This window comes from Rhea americana, unplaced genomic scaffold (genome assembly GCF_003343005.1).
Source record: "Rhea americana isolate MKP2758 unplaced genomic scaffold, rheAme1 scaffold_368, whole genome shotgun sequence".
NCBI classification, from domain to species: Eukaryota; Metazoa; Chordata; class Aves; order Rheiformes; family Rheidae; genus Rhea; species Rhea americana.
Window position 1 is genome coordinate 486,480 of NW_028186499.1, and position 23,122 is coordinate 509,601.

Consider the following 23,122-nt stretch of genomic DNA (forward strand, 5'->3'; position numbering starts at 1 on the left):
TCCCACCTGAGAAGTACCAGGCAGCTGGCTAAGGTAATTTACCAGCCCAGCTGCATGTCTACCTAGGCTTTAATCTGATAAACTTCTATGGATAAATGTTTTAATGTAGCAAGGACGTATTTGCTCCAGACCAGATTGTTTGTTAGGGCTGTTCCTTATCATAGCTAATATTCATCAAGATGTGTTGCCTTACTTACCTAAGGCCAGGCTTTTAAGGACGTTGTGATAATTCCCACCAGGGCAGTTTGCTTTTCTTATCAGGGATACTGGCTAAACAAAAGTGGCTTGGTGTATTGCATATATAAGGAGTGGGACATGGGCATTGCTCCACATTCAGCATCTCTCTCCTTACACTGGCAATTGAGTGTAAGGAGGCATGATGAAGCTGCTCCTCCTTCTCAGCTTGGTGGCTCTCTCCCAGTGCCTTGTGTCCAAGTGAGTATCAGGGTGGCTTGCAGGAGGTGCTGAGCACTGCCATGCTGCAGTGGGGCATCCCGAGCGCCATGATGCCTGGGCTCTCTCATCTGCTTGAGGTCCTCTGAGCCAATGCAATGGCCTGGCTCCCCAAGGCAGGGGTGGCTCCCTGGGTCCCACACCAGGCATTTTGGGGACTGCTATGTCCCAGGACTTTCATAAGGGGATTGCACAGCTCAGATCCACAGTTCCCTGGGGCAGGGGAGATGCACAGTCCTGGGGGGCCATCCCGCCCTGGTAGTGCATGACTGTGCTGCCCTCCAGCCCAGGGCTGATGGCTGCTTTTTATTCCTGAGAAGCTCCTCTCTCCCTCCACATCATGCAGGATCTATCTGAGGAAAGGCAAGTCCTTGCGGAAGTCCCTGAAGGAACATGGCTTGCTGGAACACTACCTGAAGCACAACCCTTACAACCTGGCCTCCAAGTACTTCCCCACTCTGGCTGGCAGAGTCTCCTCTGAGCCCCTGGAGAACTACATGGATGTGAGTACAGCAGATAGGCAGCAGTGAGGGGGCTGGTGCAAGCTGTGCAGCCTGCCTGCCTGCTAAGTCCTTACCCATCCTGCTTTGACAGATGGAGTACTTTGGCACCATCTCCATTGGCACCCCGGCCCAGGAGTTCACTGTCCTCTTCGACACAGGCTCCTCCAACCTGTGGGTGCCCTCAGTGTACTGCTCCAGTGAGGCCTGCAGTACGTGTACAGTAATGGTGGGAGGCTGTGGCGAGGCCAGCCCAGGGGCCCTGTCTCAGCCTCATAATGCAGAGCAGTATCTCCTGCAGCACCACGCAGCATCATCACCTTATCCTTGGCCTCCATGTCCAAGAAGTGGCTAGGCCGTGACTATCTCTCTCCTCTGTCCACAGCCAACCACAAGCGCTTCAACCCAGCAGACTCCTCCACCTTTGAGAGCACCAACGACAGTCTTTCCATCCAGTATGGCACTGGCAGCATGACCGGCTTCCTTGGCTATGATACCGTTACTGTAAGACAGAGATGCCTCAGACATTTGCTCCACAACAGGGGAGATATCAGGCATTTCCAGGGCAAATTGAAGCTCGTCACCTTCTCCCCATCTCTCTGATCAGGTTGGGAGCATCAGGATCAGAAACCAGATCTTTGGGTTGAGTGAGACCGAGCCTGGTGATTTCTTCTACTACACCCCTTTCGATGGCATCCTGGGCCTGGCCTTCCCTAGTATTGCTTCATCTGGAGCCACCCCTGTCTTTGACAACATGATGAGCCAAGACCTGGTGTCCAAGGACCTCTTCTCTGTCTATCTGAGCAAGTAAGTCAGGGCCAGAGATGGCCCAGTTCTTGCAGAGGTCTTCCTAGTCCTCTCACAATGAATGGGCCCCAATCATGTGCAAGACCCAAGACCAGGCCTTGCATGAAGCACTCCTGCACCTTGCTGTGCATGATGTGGTGGTATACCATGTCTGGTTGTAGCTTCACAGAGTGCATTTGCCACAGTCCTTTGTAAAAACTGCTCCGGCTGGGCATCTGACTCTTCTCCCCTTCCACAGCGATGACAAGAGTGGCAGCTTTGTCATGTTCGGCGGCATTGACCAGTCTTATGTCTCTGGAGGCCTCACCTGGATCCCTCTCTCTGCTGAAACCTACTGGCAAATCACCATGGATAGGTAACCCCACAGCACCAGGGCTGGGAGAGTGAAATGCAGGCATGAAGGCAATGGCTGCAGGATCTGGGGAAACAGCTCACAGAGCCCACAATGCTCCAATGCCCTCCTCGAGCCATGCGAGTGGGGAGCACAGCCTTTTGCTGCTTGGTGGCTCATGGCACCAAGATGCTCACTCCTGTCTCTCTGATCCAGCGTCTCCACGAGCGAGGAGGTCCTTGCCTGTGCATCCAGCTGCCAGGCCATCATTGACACTGGCACCTCTCTGCTGGCTGGCCCCAGCAGTGCCATTGCTGACATCCAGTCTGCCCTTGGTGCTGACTCTAATGGCGAGGTGAGACTCCAGGGGAGCAGGGTAAGCAAGCAGGGAATCCTTTTTTGGGGAACCCCTCATCCTGCAAGGCTCATGCTGAAGGCGCCCAGCCTGGTTGTGTCCTGGCGAGGGTTCATGCCCCATGCACAGCTACCAGAGCAAATTCAGGGGCTTTGTCTCCCTCTAAAGGCCAGATCCAGCCTGGAGTCTGAGCAAGCCGCTGCTGCTTGGAGCTGAAAGCCCCTCTCCAGGGCAGAAGTGCAGAGTTAAACCCCTGGGGCAGCTCCATGGTGCACTGGTCCTCATCTCTCGTAGGGATTTCCATGGTAGCTCCTTGCCTCCCTGCACAGCCACTGATCCCTGCCTGCTCCTGTTTTCCCACAGATCAGCTGTGACAGCATCAGCAGCATGCCTGACATCATCTTCAAACTCAATGGCAAAGCCTTCCCTGTGCCTGCCAGCAGCTACATCTTGGAGGTGAGCATTCTGCATGGGAAGGAGGTCACGGCATTTCCCCTCCTGCACCCTGCAGCTAAGCCGGGTGGGGCTCCAAGGGATGAATAATCTTTCACTCCTGTGAGGGAAGTGGAATTAGGTAGCCTCATCCCTCCATAGTCTTGAATCCCCATTTATGGTTACCTCTCTGGGTAACTCAGTTACCTGACAAACTGCCCAGGCCCTCTCTCCCCTCAGCTCAGCTCGAGGGCTGGGGCAATTAAAGCACCAGTAACCACTGGGCTCCATTATTCTTGACTACAGAGCGATGGGTCCTGCATCCTCGCCTTCGAAGGCATGAATGTCCCCACTGAGTCCGGTGACCTCTGGATCCTCGGTGACATCTTCATCCATGACTACTATGTGGTCTTCGACAGGGCCAACAACAGGGTAGGCCTGTCCCCCCTGTCTTGAGCATGCCAGCACCATGCACATACTCAGCCCTTCTCAGAGGGAAAGTTGGGCTGGTCCTGGTGCCCCCATCCCCTCCTGTGACAATCATCATACAGAATAAAGCAGTGTAAAAGCACCAGTGTGCCATGTGTCCTGGCTCAGCCTGCCCCGATGCTGATGCTGCCAACATATCCTTGGGCTGACCCTAACACAGGGCCGCAGAACTGTTGTGCAGGTGGTGCAGCCCACAGTGTGGTGCACACAACTGTCTCAGTGGGGGAAATACCAGTTGCATTACCAAGCTGAAAGGTGGGCCTGTGGCCTTGGTCAAAGCGAGAAGGATGAAGAGTTGAGGCTGCCCTTAGACATGGCAGGTTGTCTGGGCAGCACGTGGAGCCTGCAGGGCTCACAGCATGCAGAGATGCTAGAGCTGCAAGTGATACATTTAAGATGTTGGTGATCTGGGCAGCAGAAATTGTTAGAGCCAAAACAAGGGACAGCAAATCTCAGTCCTTGGGCTTCACCTCCCCAAGCCACTCTGCAGGCTGGCTCCAGGGAGTGCCAGCACAGTCCCTGTGGGCCACCTCTCCTCAGTGTGACAGGCAGGAAGCAAATAAAAGAAACAAGCATTCACAAGAAATCACAAGAGCTCAGACATTGCCTACAGACCTTGCTCTGCTTGGTGATGGCCATCAAAACATGATGCAGCTAGGACACGACCCTATTGCATCCCCCTGGCACAGACAGGCCAGGTACCACTAGCAGGTACCTTGTCTCATCCCACCCTTGATGCCATCAGGTGCCTCAATGCACTGGGGCTGTCAGGCATTGGGACAGCCTCCAGCCATGTGCCCTTCAGCCATTCCAAGTGTGGTGCCCAAAATGCCGGCAGAGGAAAGAGCAGACAGCTAATGGCATCTCTAAAAGGTCTCCAGGTCACAGGTGTCTTTTATTCCTCCTTTTCCCCTTCTGCTTCAGCTTAGGAGAGTCAGATAGCCACTTTGCTCTCTCCTTGCCAAATGGCCCTGAATTAACTCACCTTCGCCTCTTCTGCCCCACACTTGGGGATTGGGACAGGAACAGGCCTGTCATAGCATCTCATTTCCAAGAGATTGATTTTGCCACAGGTTTCTCTACCATCAAACTCCCCTCTTGGGACCAGACAAGGACCCACAAAGAAGTCTCATGGCAGGCATCAGCAATTTCGCTGCTGAACTGCCTGAGCCAGATCCTGACCTCTGCCTGGGATGGCTGGGGTGTCTCTTAAGGCAATGCTTATCTCATGCAGGGACCCCCATGAGCATTTTGGTTTCCCTTCCCAAGCCTGGCTGGATACCTTGGCCCTTAAGAGCACAGGTTAGCAGGGTTATCGAAGTCGCAGAGCTCCTTTTGGATCTAGCAAAGGTGCCTGCATCCTGCCTTTTCACCTCCATCCCAAACCTTATCCTTGCCTCCTATCTTCCTGTGCCCTCCACAACCCCTAGAAAATCAGCTGTGCCTGACAGGCTCAGGAGCTCACACCAGTTTCAATGCCAATATTCAATCATCTGCTTTGTCTGTGTTTCGGTCAAAGGGACTGACATTGTCCCCAGCAGCCCCTTCCATCACCCTTGCCCTGGCAGCAGTGACAGGAGCCCTTCCAGGAACCCTTCCCCATCTGAGCCCTTCTGCAGAGGTTTGCCTTTCTTACCAGGGTAACACTGTGCACATAAAAGAGAGAAAGTGGAGAGCCCTGGCACCAAGTTCCCACTGCTCCGCCCTGGGAGGTCTGGAGACAGCCTGAGGCTGGTTGCAGCTGGGAGGAGGCCACAAGTTCCATTTGCATATATTGAATCACAGTTTGCAGGATTTTTCTCACAGCATTGCTCCAACAGTGTGCAGAGCTGGGGGTCTGTTCGTGGTGGTGTAATGGGAAAGCCAGGCTGAGTGCTTGCCCCAGTGATGTCCTGAGTCTTGGGGACCCAGACTCAGCCTCCTGTGGCAGCTCTAGGGGGTGACAGGCAACTCACCCCCCAGTGCCCAGGAGTCCCAGGTGCCGCTGCAGAGACGGCTATCCCTGCACCAGACTGTGGCTTGCTGGAGAACTTCTTAGGGATGCACCTCTCCCTCTTGGAGCTCCAGGCCACACCCAGCCACTGCAATGGGCTGACTCACAGCCCCTGGTGAGTGACCTGGATGTGAGTACTGCGAGAGATGCAAGGATGAAACAGTGCCAGGAGGAAATCAGCTGGGCTTTGCTTCAGGGGGGTTAAGGGTGGGAGTCTCTGCAACATGTCCTCCTGCAGGACCTCAGATCCAGCAAGTCAGTCCCCAGGGTTACCTCAACAGCACGGGCAATGCAAAGGGAGGTTTCCTAGCTCTGATGTCCTGCCACCAGCAGCCCCCAGCCACGGACTGTAGCAGGGAGAGCAAGTTTGCCTTCCCCAGCAATGAGAGTGGGAGCTTTGTGCTGTTTAGGGGCATCGACACAGACTATGTCTCTGGGAGCATCCACTAGATTTCCCTCTCGCAGGAGAGCTCCTGACAGATCCCAATACAAAGGTGATGCTCCCTCCCTGTGGTAGCCAGGAAATGCTGAGACGCCCATGAGAGCCAGAGGCAGGGAGCCCTGCCTCTGCTGCCTCTGAGCCCCTGCTGCATGTGTGCTCCTGGGGAGCCATGGCATTGCAAGCTGCCTGCCCAGGAGCAGTTCACAGAATTGCAGAATCACAGAATGGCTGAGGTTGGAAGGGACCTCTGGAGAACATCTAGTCCACCCCTGCCCTGCTCAAGCAGGGTCACCTAGAGCATGTTAGATAGGATCATGTCCAGGTGGGTTTGAATATCTCCAGAGAAGAAACCTCCACAACCTCTCTGGGTAACCTGTTCCAGTGCTCTGTCACTCTCACAGGAAAGATGTTTTTCCTTATATTCAGATGGACCTTCCTGTATTTCAGTTTGTGCCCGTTGCCTCTTGTCCTGTTGCTGTGCACCACTGAAAAGAGTCCAGGCCCATCCTCTTGACATCCTCCCTTCAGGTACTTGTACACATTGATAAGATCCCCCCTCAGTCTTCTCTTCTCAAGGCTGAACAGGCCCAGCTCTTGCAGCCGTTCCTCAGAGGGCAGATGCTCCAGTCCTCTGATCATCTTCGTAGCCCTACGCTGGACTCTCTCCGGTAGCTCCATGTCTCTCTTGTACTGGGGAGCCCGGAACTGAACATAATACTCAAGATGAGGCCTCCCCAGGGCTGAGTAGAGCGGCAGGATCACCTCCCTTGACCAGCTGGCAACACTCTTCCTAATGCACCCCAGGATACCATTGGCCTTCCTGGCCACAAGGGCACATTGCTGGCTCATGGTTAACTTGTGTCCACCAGCACTACCAGATCCTTCTCCACAGAGCTGCGTTCCAGCAGGTCAGCCTCCGGCTTGTACTGGTGCCTAGGGTTATTTCTCCCTAGGTGCAGGACTCTGCACTTGCCCTTGTTGAACCTCAGGAGGTTCCTCTCCACCCAACTCTCCAGCCTGTCCAGGTCTCTCTGAATGGCAGCACAGCCCTCAGCTGTATCAGCCACTCCTCCCAGTTTGGTATCATCAGCAAACTTGCTGAGGAGGCACTCTGTCCCCTCATCCAGGTCATTGATGAATAAGTTGAACAAGACTGGACCTAGTACTGAGCCCTGGGGAACACCGCTAGCTACAGGCTTCCAACCAGACTCTGTGCTGCTGAGCACAACCCTCTGAGCTCTGCCTTTCAATCCACCTCACTGTCTGCTCATCTATCTCCCACTTCCTGAGCTTGCCTATGAGGATTATACTTTCAATATCCAAGGTGCCTGCACCCTTGGCTTCATGTGCATCAGCTTCCCTTGCTGCACTCGTCTTAACTGCAATGGGGTGATAAAACCATACAGGAACAGCACCATGAGCTGTTTTGGCCCCTAGGATGAGGAGCACAACAGTTCTGACATGCAACCTCATGGCTCAGCAGCACCCCCCCCCCAAGCCCTACCCCATCACATATGGCACTGTGTCCCCTGCTCAGCACAAGGCATTCTGGGCAGGTGGAAAGGAGGAGAAGAAGGGATGCTTGAGGGATTTTCCTGAATGCCCCCCCATACCGCCAGCCACACTACATGGCTCAAGGGGACAATGCTGCACTCAGGACAGGTAGAGCTGGGGTCCCAGATCAGCCCTTGTGGGCTCTGACTGCAAGGACCAGATGTCACATCATGGGAGCTGCGCTAATGGCTCACTCGCACCAGTCCCGATCCAGCAGTGCGGTGCCCCACATACCCGTCGACTGGACTGTTTCCCCATACATGGCAGCACGGTTCTTCTCTCTCACCAAGCCATTCCAGCAGCACAGGGCTGTGGCTGAGAGGGAGCAGGTAAGGAGGTGAGAGTGGCCCTCCTGCTCCCAGGAGACCATCCTGGCATGATGGCAGCAGGGACCAAGAGCTGCCAGCTCCCTGGCAAGAACAAAGGTCACTAGGCCAAGAGCCACTGGCTCCAGGGACTTTGCTAGAGATGGGGCCCCCTCAGAGCAGCTGCCTGCAGGCAAGAGGCCTCCCCAGGGCAGAGCAGGGAGCAGGGCTAAGGAGCCAGCATTCAGCACTGCTGCTGGCATGGCCCTTGCAGCCCCATGTGAGATGCCCAAGGCAGCTCCCTGGAGCTGTGTCCCACATGGGTTGCTGCTGCTGGGCAGGGCAGGTGCCAGGATGAGGCACCCTGCAGCTGGCACTGGGTGTTGCTCTGAGTTGCACAGCAGTTTGCCCTTGAGAAAGTTTTGTGACCGCCTCGCTTTCTCAGTCTATGCAATATGGGCCTCTCTCTTTGGGTGGTCACTGCCCTTAGCCAGCAGCGCTTCCAGCCATTGACCACTCACTTATAGGACCTGACAGAGCCCTGTGCAAAGCAAATGCTGCTGCCGAACTGATAAGGCTCGCCCAGCAGTGTGTTTGTTTCTGGCACACAGACCCACAGCTCATCTGCCACTGCAGGCAAGGGTCCCCCCCCAGGACCACGTAGCAAGCTGGGGCTGAGGCCAGCTCTGACTTCATGGCCAGCACAGGACACTGAGCCCTCAGTCCTGTGCCTCCTCATAGGCAGCCTCGTGGTAGCCTGTCAAGAGACTCTTGCCACTTTGTCCCAAAGCCATTCCTGGGCACCCCTAAGACGTAGGGGCCTACTAGCACATTGCACCTGAGGACCTCTTCTGCAGCCCAGCGCCCTAAGCCCACCCCATGCGGAGACCAGCTCCATGCCTGCAGCTGGGTGGGGGCACCCACATGGTGCCCCCTCAGTCAAGGGAGCCTGGACTTGTGTGCCCAGTCAGCCTCTGCATCTCCTGTGTAGCTGTACAAATAGTCCTAGTACTTGTGCTAACTGCAGGCTGGATAAGGCAGTTGTTATCTGGGCTCCCAGCACACCTTGGTGTGGCCCACATAAGGGCTGGTGACACAGCTGAGATCCATCCCTGCACACTGGTGTGAGGTTTCTCTATGAAGTGGCTCTGGCTCTGGCTCCTGGGGCTGGTGGCCATTGCTCAGGGGCTAGTGACCAAGCGAGTAGGATGGGAAGGCACCGCATTTGGCATAGGTCCCCATGGGGGGCTGGGGGTGGAGTCCCACAACTGGCTCTGCTGTGCCCCAAGCATAGGGCACTGGATGCAGCCTGTACTTTGAGCCAGGGAAGGCAGTGTTTGCCGCCTATGGCTAGCAGTGGCTCCTATCCTGGCACACTGGAGGTGAATTGCACTGGAGGTGAAGTGCAGGGTTGAGCTGTCACTAGCTCATTATTACCACCTTCTTCACTGGAAATCACCTGGCTAAACCCAAGCAGTGGCTCCTTGGAAACACAGACCCACCTTTTTGTCATTTTTCTGGGCAAAAATGAGATCTGGGAGACCTTTTTCTGGGGAACCTCCAACCTTGATGCCTTATAAGCAAGCTTCTTCCAAGAATTTGCACATCGCTTGGAATCAAGTCCCTGAAAAGTCCTGGCCAGAAGCCAGGAAAAGACAGTTCTTGCCACCTGAGGACAYGTTTCTCCCCTTGTCTTTAACTGCAGCCTTCTCTCTCAGTGTCAGCCTGAGGAAAAGGAAGCCCCTGAGACAAACCCTCATGGACCATGGCTTGCTGGAGGAGGTCCTGACCAAACACCTGCCATCTCTGGCTGCCAAATACTTCCCCACCACAAACACTGCTGAGTGCCTGACAAACTACATGGACGTGAGTGAGGGCAGACCCAGGGAATGCAGCAACCTTCAGCTGGCATTGGGAGCAGCACCGGGCAAGGCCATGCAGGGGAATTACATCCACAGGCACTGTGGACACACTTTGTGCCAGAAAGGCTGGCCCTTGCACTGCATGGTGTGTGGGGGGGTGTCTAAGACACTTTGTGCCCTGGTTTGGCAGCTGGAGTACTTTGGCACCATCTCCATTGGCACCCTGGCCCAGGAGTTTACTGTCCTCTTCAACACAGGCTCTGCCAACCTGTGGGTGCCCTCAGTGTACAGCTCCAGCGACGCTTGTGGTAAGTGTTGCTGGGATCAAGGCCCGTGGCACAATGCCCCGTGGCACTGACCCATCTCCCAGCCCAGGTTCAGTTGCCTCTGCTCTCTTGTGCTGAAGAGGGATGCTAAATCACCCCAGATGGCCCTGAAGGATGCCAGAAGCAGTGACTGCAGCAGCTCCATTGTGCTTTGCTTTCTGCCAGCTCTGGATTTCACCCATCTTAGCTGTTATTGCAGCTGCTCATCAGTGCTACAACCCAGCACTGTCCTCCACTTACTACAGCACTACAGTCAGCATCTCCACTTGGCACAGTACTGGCAGCATGATGGGCAACTTGGCCTACAACACCACCGGGGTGAGTGCCTGCGCATACTGGCTGGGGCAGCAGGTGGAAAGGCAACAGCAAGGGAGTCACACCACACTGCCCAGGTCTTTCCTTGTCCTCTTCAGCTGCCTGCAGATGGGGCAGTTCTGCAGGGAACCTCAGCTGGATCCCTCTGTCTGGAGAAACCAACTGACAAATCAAAGTGGACAGGTAGTACCCACCCCTCCATCTCATCATGCCACCAGGTCACCACTGGGATGCCCATCTCATGGGTGCCCTTCTCTCCCCAGCATCACTATGTATGGCCACCCCATTGCCTGCCCCTATGGCTGCCAGAGCATTGTGGACAGCAGCACCTCACTGATGGCCAGACCTGCTGCTGGCATCAACAACATCCAGTACAAAACTGGTGCTGCATGTGCCAGCAGCGGCTTGGTTAGCACCAGGGGACTGATGCTGCTGATGCTACCAGCAGGGCTGGTAGGAGGAACGAAGGCTGGGCATGTGCTTGCCTCAAGAATGGTCAGGCCTGAGGCACAGCTATCGCTGCCCCCACAACCCCATGGCACGTGGTGAGGTACAGTTTCATTAGCCACCTCCCTGACATTGTCATCATCATCAATGGCACACAGTTCCCACTGACCCCCCAGGCATACATCTGCCAGGTAGGTCCATATGCTGGACCTTTCTTTGCCACCTTCAATGCGCCACTGACTGCAAATGGCCCGGGGAGGTGCCATGTAGGGGATGGCAGGCAGAAATGGCCTGGAAGCACAGCCATGCTGGGGTGCTCACCAGCTGGTGGAAGGACTCGCCAGCACTCACTGCTGCCTCCTGTCCCCGCTAGTTAAAGAGCAGCTCCTGCATGAACGGCTTTGAGGTCTTCAACTTCTATATGGTGGCTGGTGAGCTCTGGGTCCTTGGAAATGTCTTCCTGTGCCACTACTATAGTGTCTTCAACAGGACCAACAACATGGCTGGAACACACAATGTGAGCCTGCTGCCACTACCGCACAATGAAGGGCCACCCGACACTAGTCATCATACCAGCCTTGGTGGGGCCAAGCAGTAGGGGCAGGTCTGTGAGCAATCTCATCCTTGCTGTACTCCACCCCTTGAACCCCGCATTGGCTCACCACCTGGCAAAGCACCTCCACGACTAGCCCAGCGCCAGGTCCCCCCAAGCCTTCATCCCTTCAGCTGCAGCCCTTCCACCTTAAGAGAAGCAGGGTGCCGGGTCCATGTGAGACCCCACACATCCAAGTGCAGGCTCTGCCCAGCATAGGCACCCAACCCAGAGCCAAAAAAATACCCCAACAAAGCCCACCTGAGGGTGCCTGCAGCATTGGTCTGTATGCTGAGCACAGGCAGGAGTAGGGGATACAGGGCATAAATACCAGGGCAACTTTATTGATGCTGCAAGGGGAACCAGGGCCCAAGCCTGTGCTTGTCCATCAGGGGGAAGAAGGCCAGCCTGCCCCCTTGCTCATGATGGGTGCAAGGGCAGCCACCAAGGACCTTGTGGATCACAGTGCCAGGCTGCAGCGACTGGGGGCTGGTATGGGGCACCCAGCTTGGCAGTACCCCCAGGCAGGAGCATCTCCTACCTCCTCCTCTTGCACAACCCAGCTAGGGGTTGGACCCCCCGCAGCCACCCACATGTCAGTGCAGTGAGGAGTTGGAGGACCATGGCACTGGAGGTCCTTGGGGTCTGCACACCCTCTGCCCCTTTGCATGGGAGCAAGGACCCTCACCCTCCCTGTGTGTTAAGTGTGGAGACTCACATGCCTTAGTGCCCCAGACACCCACCCATCCCCCAGGGACCTGCCAGGCCAGGCCTGCTGGTTCTGCAGGCCTCCTCCTCCTCCTCACACTGTACCAGGCATGTGCAACACCTGGCACTCTAGGGAGTCTCAAGCCCTTTGGGCTGCTCCCTGCTGGATGGTGGCACAGGTGAGTGGTCCACATCCTCGGGGGATCCTTGAGCTTTGGGGCTCAAGCTGGGGCTGCCCTCAGGGGCCATAGTGCCAAGGAAGCCAGCAGGTCCTGGGACAGCAGTGGGCAGAAGGGCTGCCAATGGCCCCCTAGGGCACTCCAGAGGGCTCAGCCCAGTCATAGGGGACTCCCCAGGCACTTTGGTGCCCAGAAAGGGGCTGTCAGCTGCTGCACTGGGGGGCCGATTATCCAGAAGAGGCAGGCTGGTGCGGAGCAGAAGCTGGGCCAGGCGGCGTGGGGAACCAGTGGATGGTGTGACACTGGGATGCAGGGTGCTGGCAGGCGAGTCCTTGGGGGATGGGGATGGGTCGCTGCTCTTCAGCAGGACCTCGGCATCTGCTGCAAATGAAGAGAGATGCCTTCAGTTAGCACCTCCCCTCCTCTCTGAACCCACATGGGAGCCAGTGGGGTGCAGCTGTATCCAGCACAAAGCCCCAGCAGAGTCAAGCACCAAACGGCCCTGGGGTGCAGCCATCTCCGTCAGGTCATGCTTGGCACTGCAGCATCCATCCCATTCAGAGAACTGTGACAGTAAGGGCATGGCAGTCCCACAGCCAAGTTGGACCCTGCCCCAGCATCTGGGGCATCTCTGGCATCCCCATTACCTTGGCAGGGTGGGCAGCAGGCAGCTGGGAGCATGGTGGGCTCTGCACAGGACTGGGGACACAGTCTCTTCTCGCAGGTCACCTCCCCAAGCTGAGAGTGAAGGCAAAGGCATGGATGAGATCGCTCTGCCAGCCCTTTCCCCCTGCTCCCCTCCACCACAGTGCCAGGCACAGCTCCACCATGTCGGGAGGGGGGCCTCTGGGTCACCCCAGCTCTTAGAGACCCTGCCTTGAGCTGGAAGCAGCTAGCAACAACACAGCTCCACTCCCACCCCAGGGCTCCAGGCCACCAGCTCTCCACATCCACCAGCCCCTGCTCACCTGGCATGTGCAGTAGGTGCAGGGGTCACCCTCAGGGCTGAATGTCTGGCCATTCATGACTTTCCTGCCCTCGTAGTTGCAATCTGCAGAGAGTGAGGTGAGGAGTGACCCTCACAGCAGCTGAGCAAGTGCTCATGTGCCAGGCAGCACTGCAGCAGGTGCCAAGCGCGCTCCTCCCACTGCTGCCTGGATCCTGCAACCAGCCACTTCAGCTCATCTCATGTGGTGCCAGGACAGCTTTGCTGCCTTGCCAGGCTGAGAGACAGGGCCCAAAAACTGCCCGCAGCCTGGGGTGGCTCAGGGCTGTCACTCTCTTACCGCTACAGATGGGGCAGCACTCCCCTTCCGGGTGGAACGGGTATGTGCAGAAGATGGCACAGTCCACAGGCGAGCAGGCCACTGAGCCCAGCTGCAAGACACAGGAGAAATGTGCAAAGGCTCTGTGTTAGCATGGAGCAGGGCAGGCTGAGGCTACCTGGCAGTACCAAAACACTATGTTTTTTCCTGCAATTGATGAAAAAATGGGGTCCAGCCAAAAGGATGGGATCTGAAAGTATCCATTCTCTGCAGGCAAAACCAAGGCTTTTACCTCCTAACACTGCTGCAGAAATCAGGTAACAATATTGTTGCCCCATAATTTCATGCTCCAGTGGGCCAGGTTCCCCCCGCAAAACACAGGCTGGAGTTGAGGCCCCACACATCTGGGGAACAGTGCTCACCCACAAACCCAGCCACCACTGATATTTTTGCTACTGTTGGGGGAGTCTGCCCCCAGAAGCAGCCCTCACCAGGCAGATGCAGCTTAGACAGGGGTCCAGGACAGATGGGAATGTCTCATTGTTGTAAAAGATCCTTCCCATGTAGGTGCAGCCTGTGGGGAGGAGAGAGTGAGGTTATGCTTCCCCAGAGGGAGTCAGGCCTGCAGACCCCTCTACTGAAGAACAGGCTCACTGGCTCCAATCCTGCCCCAGGTTAGTGGTAGGTGCTCAGAGAAGGGACGGGGCATGTGGCTGGCACCTCTCCAATGCACACCTGCCAGCTCCCTCAGGCCCCATCACCTGCTGAGCAGTCAGGACAGCACTGCCCGGGGATCTGGATGGGGTAAGGACATGTCTCCATGCAGTCTGTCCGCTTGCAGCTCACGGAGCCATCTGCCTGCAAGAGAGAGGCACTTGACAGAAGTCTAGGGTCAGTGCCAGTGCCATCTGTCCTGCCCCTGCTCTGCTCCACCCCAGAGCTGGCTGTACCTCAGTGTCAGGTACAACTGTCTCTGCCAGGATCCTTCCAGAGGGAAAATGAAGATGCTGTCTACAAGCAGAGGTCTTTGGGCCCATGAAGCCAGAGAGCTCTCCAGAATCAGGCGGGGCAAGTCTGGATGAGCTATATGTTGGCGGTGACCCACTAACATGAGCCAGTGATTATAATGGAAGCTGTTGTGCTGGGAACACCACTCTGTGATGAGGCATACGCTTTGCCCATGTAACTATCAGATGGAGCAGGGAATGACCAGGCTGCTGGCAGTGAACATTCCACGGATCCCAAGGGAAGGGTTACATGTCCCAGAAGCCGAGACAGGAGGAGGGCCAGAGGCAGCAGGTTCAATAGAGGAAGCAGCCAGAAAGGCAGTTTGCTTTGGTATCTAAATAGTCTCTCTCTCCTTCCCAGATCCCTGCCCCTGCGGCCTCCCCATGCCAAGTAGAGCCAGGGAGCCACAGGGGCAGCACAGGATGGGAACTGGCACCAGAGCCATGGATGAGGTAGGGGCAGGTAGAAGGAGTGAAGCAGAGCAGGTTCTCATTCACCTGGCAGATGCATAACTCACAGGGATCGCCCGGAGACCAGATCTGTCCGACAGGAAACTCAACCCCGTTGTCATCCACAAGGCAACCTGGTGGGGAGAGAGGGATGAGGGACAGCAGAGCCAAGACAGGGCATGTACAAGGTCATGCTCAGCCCTGCACCTTGTTAATGCACATTCGTATGTGCGTATGCACACTGCTGACCCCCCCACACCCACGTGTCCTGTCCTACTTGGGCAAGCACGTGCAGCACAGTGCTTGCACACACGTCTCCCATCTGGTGCCAGTTCCCCACTCATTACCTCTAAACCCCACATTGCCCCTGAACACCCCACCTGTCCCCTGCAACCTCCAAATCCTGCTCTCCCTATCCACACGTGACCTCCCCATGTCCTGTCCTAGGCATCCCCCAGGTTCCTGCAGTGGCAGCTCACCTGAGGGGGACGGGGGGTCCAGACAGGCAAAGCAGCACTGCCCCGGGCCCAGGTGCCACTCGTGCTGAGGGCAGTCCAGCGCAGGGCACGGGGCAAAGGAGCACTCCACCTCACCACTCTGAGGAGACGAAGACATGTTATCTGCTGACCCTGCAAACCCTGCTGAGCCCTGGGTTTGGGGTCTTTACTTCAGGGCAGAGGCCTGTCCACTTTGCAGACCATAGACAGGCCAGATCCTCACAGCAGCACGGTGGGGGGAGGTCAGGAAGCCCTGTGTCCAGGAACACCTCCAGGAGACTACCAGACCCACATCCCCTGTCCAGGACACCCACACTGGTGGGTACAGGAATTTACCTGGCAGACACAGGTGGTGCAGTCATCCCCATCCAAGCTGAACTGGGCTCCATGCACGTACGTGCGGCCGCGAAAATTGCATTTTGCTGGAGAGGAGAGAGGTAGCAAGGCGAGGGCTGGGATCAGCCAAGGACAGAGAGCAAAGCATGGATCCTGAGGAGATCCCATCCTTAGAAGAGCTGCATCCTCTGGGCTTCCCTCCCATCCTGCATGCACCCAGGGGAGGGTGGGTTCTGGGAGGCAGCAGGACCCACCTGGCTGGCAGAAGCAGCAGTCAGCCATCGAGGCAGTGGGGCAGGGACCTGGAGGGCACTCCGGGGAGATGCAGGAGACATTGCCGGCCTAAGGAAGAAGCAGTGTGACAGCCAGGGCCATTACTTCATGATCATGGGGCCAAGCAGGCAGGCAATGTGCCCCTTTCCCATAATGGGAGAGCAACGCTATGTCAGGGGTGGGGTCTGCCCCAGAATCCCACACATCCTAGCCCATCACCACAGAGCTAGCACAAGCTGGGTGCAGGACATCCCCCTGTAGTCCAGCTTGGTCCATTCTAGCAGGTCCACATGAGGCTTGACAGGCCTGGGGTCTAAACCAGGAGAGCTGTGGGGTGTCAGAAAGGACAAGGGAGGCCATTCCCAGCCCCAGCACAGTGTCACCCACCATGCAGGTGCTTGAGGATCCCCACATGGCTGGTGCAGACTCACCAGGCAGACACAGACGGTGCAGTTCCTGTCTGGCAGGGAGAAGATGTCGCCCTCAGCTCGGGCCACCCCATCATGCAGACAGCCTGGAAACAAGGTCCAGGGGCAGATTATGGGGTGCTGCAGCAAGGAGCAGGGGGACTCAGGAAACATTGCTCACCTGCACAGCTGGGGCAACAACCCCCGTCCGGGGCAGGCAGTGGGTGAGAGCATACTACCTGGCAGCTCACAGGCTCACAGAGCACTTGCCCTCCCTGCAATAGTATGTGCCAGTTCAGCCACGAGGCAAGCCGGCACAGCAAGATGAGGAGGCAGGGCAGCTGGGGCACTTACTTGGCAGGCACAGCTCAGGCAGCCTGACTCCATCCAGTGGGTGCCGTGCTTCTGAGGGGCTCCCCGGTGCCAGCAGTAGGGAGCTGGCAAGGCAGGCGATGGCACCAAGGTGCCAGGAGCCCCCTCTGTATGCAGTGACAAAATAGCATCTGGGGATGTAAGGGCAGCAGGGGAGGAAGGGGCTTGGGTGCCCGGTGATGGGGCTGGCAGATGGGGAGAAGGGGAGCCCCTTGGGATTAGGAGGGGTCTTTCAGGTCCAGGAGGGAGCAGGAGGAGAGTGGGAGGGTGCTGCAGGGACTGCAAGATGGGTGACGGGGCCAGGACGGATTTAGGGAAGCCTACAAATGAAGAAGACAGACATCACTTCAGAGGCAGCCAGGACCACTGAGCCCACTCTGCTCTCCAGCCCTGACCCACAGGAAGGGCCAGTTACCTTCGCAGGACACCCTGTCCCCACTGAGACGGTACCCGGGGCGGCAGGAACACAGATAGCTGCCTGGTGTGTTGTGGCAGGCATGCTGGCAGGCCCGTCTCACTCCTGGCTGCCAGCACTCATTGACATCTATGTGACATGGGGACACATCAGTGCCTTGGTAGATAGGGAGAGAGGCGCTTTACCACAGGGAATGCCTCAGGTCTGCTCCCCGTACACCCATGGGGGAGCCCAGCAAGGATTAGGATAAACCAGTACCACCATACAACTGGCGCAATGTCTGCCTTGCTCCACCAGGCACTTCATGGCATAGCTGATGGAAGGGAGGATGAGGGTCCCGGACAGACGGACGGATAGAGGACAACACAGCCATACTCACCCACGCAGGAGTGCCTGTTGCCATGAAGGTGGTAGCCAGGCTGGCAGGAGCAGTGGTAGCTGCCGATGCTATTCTTGCAGTGATGCTGGCATGGCGTCGCAAGGCACTCATCTGTATCTGCAAGGCAGAGGCAGAGGCTGAAGTCAGAAAGCCCTGGCATGCCCTGTGGCCTTTCCTGGCCCCCCACTCACCCTGGCAGCTGTGACGGTCGGCGGAGAGCTGCATGCCGCGGCCACACTCGCAGACGAAGCCACCCTTGGTGTTGACACAGAGCCCTTCACAGGCAGCGCTCAGGCATTCGTTGATGTCTAGGGGTGAGAGGGGAAAGCTAGAGGGAGGGGGACATCACCAGGCACCCCTGCCCTGCCAAGGATCCCACGTCACTTACCAGTACAGCGGACACCATTGGCCGTCTCCACCATGGAGAAGCCAAGGGGGCAGACACGGGCCACCTCTTGGCACCCACCATGGTTACAGGAAAGGTCGCAGCCATACTCCCCGCATGTCCCAGGTGGCTCTGAAACATGACAAAGGGTTCTGCAGGGGATGACTCTGACTGTCCCTAGCCACAAGATCCACTGCATAGGGGAGGTGCTGAGTTTGAGGCTATTTCAGCTCCAGCTGCAGTCCTTCCCTGGTCTGGCACTGTAACACTGGACATGGAGCGCAGAACCAAGCCCAGATCCCGAAAAGTCACAGCTTCCCAAAGCCAGGCCTCCATCCCCACTTCCCAGATACCTCTATCCATGCATGCTGCTCCAGGGCCATGCCTTTGCCCTTCATGCTCCGAGAGCATTCTCAAACTCAAACCACCCTCCAGTCACTTCCCCCTGGCAGGGACAGCAATCATCACAACAGGGAGAGTTAAGGAGCAACAAACCCAGATGGGAGCTAGGAGTCCTGGCTCTCACTATCACTACGGAGCCAGAGACAGGTGGGTACCTGGGCAAGTGATGCCTTGCTCTCCATCCAGGCAAGAGCAGAGATTAGGGGCGATGCACAAGCCACTGCCACAGCCGAAGGCACAGAGTGCTGCAAAAACCGAGGAGAGGCAGCAGTTAGGGGAGACAGAATCCCCTGCCCATCCCACACACCCTCTACCTTAGGTGTGCCATGAGGTGCTGGGCACCCATACTCACGCAGGGTGCACTGCCCGCTGCCTGGTGACAGCATCCATCCAGGGCAACATCCACTGCCAAAGCCCGAGAAGCAGACGTGTGGCCCCATGCGGCGCCTGAATGAGGGAGGAGAGGCTGAGGCTACCCTGCCCCGGGCCTCAGTCTCCCATACTGGTCTCAGCTTGTCATCTCAGCAGCCGCATGGCAGAGACCAAAAGTCTAGTGGGAGGTCAGCATACAGAGGCTACCAGCTTCCTCCAGCCAGTGGAGACACCTTGGTCCCAGGAATGGCCATAAAGACCAGAGGGACACGCAGAGGCAGGCACCCGGGTGCCCACGGACGCAGCCCAGGCCTCCCCATCCTGTGCAGAAGAGCACAACAGGGACATGCTGGGTAGGCAGCTGTGGGGTGAACCAGACCACCACGGTGCCTCACGCAGTCCCAGAACAAGGAGAGACAGAGAGGACTTGCACCCCAGCTAGCCTGAAGCAAGCAGTGGCATCAAAGAAGCATTCCTGACACAGAGAGCAGTAGTGCTGCAAGGCTCAGGCTCCATTTGCTGCGGGCTCCCCTAGACAGAGGGTGGGATGCATGCCCCAGAAGCCCCACTGGATGGCAAGGGCAGCCCCCAGCACCAGGCGGCTGAGGAGCTGGATGCAGGGAGCCAAAGCTYGATTCAGCAGCATGGCACGGCACATGCTGGTGGTGCTCCCCAGGTGCGGCTGGGAGAGGGAGAAGGGAAGAGGGGACCCGGCTACCTCTCCACAGCAAAGTTGGCTGGCTTCTTCCTCCCAGGGTAAACCCTGCCCTGGCCGCTTTGGAGGAACAAGGACGCACAGGCAGCCTGGAAGAGCAGCTTGACCAACATGACAGGCGGCTCCAGCCCACAGCACACTCCCTGCGCCTGCCTTCCTGCCTGCTTTCCTCCTGCCTTGGCGGCACGGGCGCCTACCGCATGCTGGCCCTTGGCCCTGCTCCTCCTCCTGCCTGCCGGGCTGAGAACAATGCGGGGGGTGGAGGGAGGCGAGAACAGCGAAGGGGGCCGGGGAGTGCTGCCGGGGGAAACCGCTGGGACCCAGCTCTCCACCCACCCCGGCATGCATCCTCTGCGCCAGCCTAATGGGACTGGAGGAACCTGGTGGTGCGGGCAAGAGCGGGCGCAGGCAACAGCACGCACACCACGTGTGGGGGCTTGCAGAGATGCTTGTGCAAAGTCGTGCTTGCCTGTGAGTGCAGCCATGCGTGGAGCATCCCGAGTTAGCATGGATGAGCCTCCGCTGACGGGAGACTCTGCTCTTGCCGCAACTGCTGTTCGCCAACACGCATGTCAGGTCTGTCCGCCCCCAGCAGCACAGGGAGTGGAAGGATCCCCAGGACAGCAGCCCTGTTGTTCGTAAGAGTTCGCAGGGAAAAGCAGCAAAAACATCCCCCTTCTCTCCTTTCCCACATCTGGCAAAGCTCCGGCCTGGCCTCTCCCCACCCCTCCTCCTCCTCCTGGCGGCACTGGGCTGCTTTCCCAGCCCTGCACAGGGATCCACCAAAGCAGAGCATGCAGCAGATAAAGGGGCCAAAGTGGAGCTGGGCCAGTGGGGAAGGGTGCAGCAGTGCTCCAGCGCACCTCAGTACATCACTGCCACACTGGGTGTGATGCCAGCAGGGAGAAGAGTACAGAAGCCCTGCACCACAGAGCCTCTGGTTGCTATGGGGGCACCTGGAGTGTGGCAGTGCCCTGGCCAGGGCACAGGACCTCTCTGCCCCTCACCTCTCTTCCCTCAGCCCTTCCTGGGTTGGAGTGAAGGTCACAGATAGGTAATGATTTATACCAGAGAGCAAAGGGCTCGTGCTGCTGGCCAGTTGGGAGACATAGTAAGTACCCGCAGCACTGGTGGAGAGAGGGAGCCATCCTCTGCCTGTAGATCTGCACCCACCTGGGAAATTTCCCCCGTAATTACACCTCAAAGGTTGGGATTGTCTGGCAAAACCTCAACATCGCCCCCAGCAGGAGCCTTCTCCCCTCTTCCCTACCACCACAGCAAGGATCTCACTGTGCCATCCTGCATACAGCAGCACCCAGAGGTGGCCTATCCCCTGTGTATGGGGAGCAGGTCATCCTGTGCATGCTTATAAATAGTGGCTGACATTTGCAGAGCACTGTGTTGGGGGAGGGGGGGACACCCACACCGGCTCCACTGGCGCGGGGCTCTGTGCCCAGCCCTTAAAATGCAGCCACTGCTGGCGTGGGGTGAGGCAGCCCCCTCCTGAGCCCTTGTGTGATGGTGACCTGGTGACCAGAGGCTCTCACTGCCAGCTCATCACACGCAGAGAACACAGGAAGGTGGTTGCACTAGTGCAGCTGGAGAGTGGCCAGTGGCACAGGATAAACACACAGCTCTGCCCTGGCAAACAGTTCAGCAGGATTTTTAAGCCACAGCAGAAGGCAAATCAGCGTCAACACTTCCCACGCACCAGTAGCGACAGGCTAGCAGGGAGCAGGACCCTGTTTTCCAGGGCTGTAAGCATCACGGTAGCTGCTAGTCTAAACCACAGACAAGACACTGCAGAGGCAGAGATGTGAGCACTCTCTGCCCAGGGACAGCCAGGACCCCTCAACGCTGTTTGCACGCCAGTGTTTTTGAAAACCCATTCATGTAGGGTTACAAGCATCACATTACCACCTGCAATGCCATTTTGCTCAGGGAGAACGACGAGCACAAGAGGTGGGTAAATTCAGGCCCTGTTGCTCTCTACAGGTAAGTCTGGTAGGGGTGATTGAGGCTGTTTTGTTTTCCTTGGGGACCTTCTGCTTTTGCATGGTGAATGCTAACGGAAAAGGACCAGACTCTGAACGAGAGGCTGAGGAACCAAGTTGCTCTCTGAAGGCGAATGCAGGGAAGAAACCGCAGAGCTAACAAAAACCTGCCTGCTTGCACAGAGTATGAGCACAAAATCCAGACTTGTTGCAAATGGTCACAGTCCACTTCTAAGCCTAAACAAAGTCTCTCCAAGGAGAGACATGTCCAAATATAGCTTTCTCTATACAAATTCCTCAAAGAAACCAGGGCTTGCATAATAGTTAAGATTCATTAGCGGGAGTCCGACAAAGTTCAGCACAAGCTCACATTTTAGAAACACTGTCCACCTCTTTGCGTGCTCTCCCGCACACAGACAGGCACAGGCTATTTTAAACAGCACTCCTGCAGAAATGGAAGGAGAAAAACCTATACTGTAACACCCTCCCAAGAACACCTTAGGAATGAGCTGACTGGCCATGCCGGGAGGGCTCCTGTGTCTTTGCTGAATTTTTGGTGCCAGGCTAAAGGCTCAGAGATTCAGCAGCTGCGCAGAGGGGAACAATCTGTCTTCCTGGCCCATCTCACTAGCTGCTCAACCATGCTCCCTCTTGGTGCCTGCAGATCTTAATTTACCTGGCCAAGTCAGCTACATCAGGGCCAGGACACTCAGGAAGGCAACTAGCAGTTCCCAGAGCAGTAACAACACATAGCTTCACATGGCAGAATCTGGCCCAGAGAGGGTGTAGGATCCATGGACTTCGTCTGCCAGAGCATCCTTCATGCCTGCTGCCAACACTACAACTTCTTCGCCTAGACTCCAGCAACAAATCTTCCTCTGCACCTCCAGACAGCCCAGGTCATGCCAAGGAGTGGCAGGAACACTGGGACTCACTGACATTTTTAACTCAGAGGATTAATGATCAGGCTTGCATACCTGGTGAGTCAGTGAGCAGGGATGATCTGGGGCAGCTCAGCAGGGAGACTAGACACCACTAGGGGCCCAGCATAACCCAAGATGCAGAAAATACCATTTGGAAGAGGGTAACTGGCCTTGGAGATGCCTCTGTCACCCCTATGTGCATTTTTGCCAACAACTCAACAGCAAGCCAGGGTAGCCTATGTCCACAGCAAGAGGCAGTCCACAACTTGGAGACAACTTACAACATAGACAAATGGAGGGAGACTGGAGGGATAATTATTAATCTGTGTTTTACATGAGGCCTGGTAGGAGCGAATAGCTCTCCCATGATCCCCCATTGTGCTTGTGGAGAGCTTGTTTGCAGGTGCGGCAACAGACTGGAGGCCTGCAGAGCCAGGTGTACGCTCAGTGCAATCCCCCGTTGCAAGGAGTAGCAGTCCAGATCCTTAAGCTACAAGTTATCAGAATTCAGTATCATGACTACTAATTGATGCTTGAGTGGGACTAGCCTGAGACCCTGCATCTGACATCCTCAACTGTCAGCTGCATCCAGCCAATCTCAGCAGAAGCAAGACTCTGCAAGTCTACAGCAACAAGTATCTTGTGTTAAACCTTCACATGGGAAAACAAAGAAAGGATGATCTAGTCTCACTTTCCTCCCATCATGGGAGGCAGCAGAGAAGCAAAGAGGGCAAGGCTTCACATCAGCAGCACAGCTAGATTCAGTTCATGATTGCATGAAGTGAGAACACTAGTGAAGAGCAGCCGCAACAGGAGGAAGATGTGGCAACAAGAGGCTGA

General features: G+C 56.7%; 3 protein-coding genes across 3 annotated transcripts; 2 read left to right on the forward strand and 1 right to left on the reverse strand.

Annotated features, from left to right (window-relative positions):
* Positions 1–376: 376 nt before the first annotated feature.
* LOC146591652 (pepsin A-like) lies at positions 377–3,334 on the forward strand. The gene is made up of 9 exons (XM_085312488.1): positions 377–435; positions 800–956; positions 1,048–1,165; positions 1,339–1,457; positions 1,561–1,760; positions 1,999–2,115; positions 2,308–2,446; positions 2,810–2,902; positions 3,185–3,334. Exons 1-9 carry the CDS (start codon positions 377–379, stop codon positions 3,332–3,334), a joined length of 1,152 nt encoding a protein of 383 aa, XP_085168614.1.
* A 4,207-nt stretch (positions 3,335–7,541) lies between these two features.
* On the forward strand, positions 7,542–11,209 carry LOC146591653 (pepsin-3-like). Its single transcript, XM_085312500.1, has 6 exons — positions 7,542–7,693; positions 9,380–9,527; positions 9,714–9,831; positions 10,049–10,167; positions 10,474–10,617; positions 10,985–11,209. The coding sequence occupies exons 1-6, from the start codon at positions 7,542–7,544 to the stop codon at positions 11,207–11,209; spliced, it is 906 nt and encodes a 301-aa protein (XP_085168626.1).
* A 577-nt stretch (positions 11,210–11,786) lies between these two features.
* Positions 11,787–19,558, reverse strand: VWCE (von Willebrand factor C and EGF domains). Its single transcript, XM_085312585.1, has 20 exons — positions 19,369–19,558; positions 18,631–18,725; positions 18,434–18,523; positions 17,880–18,008; positions 17,683–17,799; positions 17,492–17,608; positions 17,113–17,241; positions 16,680–17,017; positions 16,507–16,600; positions 16,350–16,432; positions 15,900–15,987; positions 15,646–15,731; positions 15,292–15,409; positions 14,861–14,946; positions 14,117–14,213; positions 13,847–13,929; positions 13,377–13,467; positions 13,059–13,141; positions 12,738–12,828; positions 11,787–12,471 (listed from the first exon to the last, which is right to left on the reverse strand). The coding sequence occupies exons 1-20, from the start codon at positions 19,476–19,478 to the stop codon at positions 12,041–12,043; spliced, it is 2,556 nt and encodes an 851-aa protein (XP_085168711.1). The 5' UTR covers positions 19,479–19,558; the 3' UTR covers positions 11,787–12,040.
* Between the last annotated feature and the right edge of the window lie 3,564 nt (positions 19,559–23,122).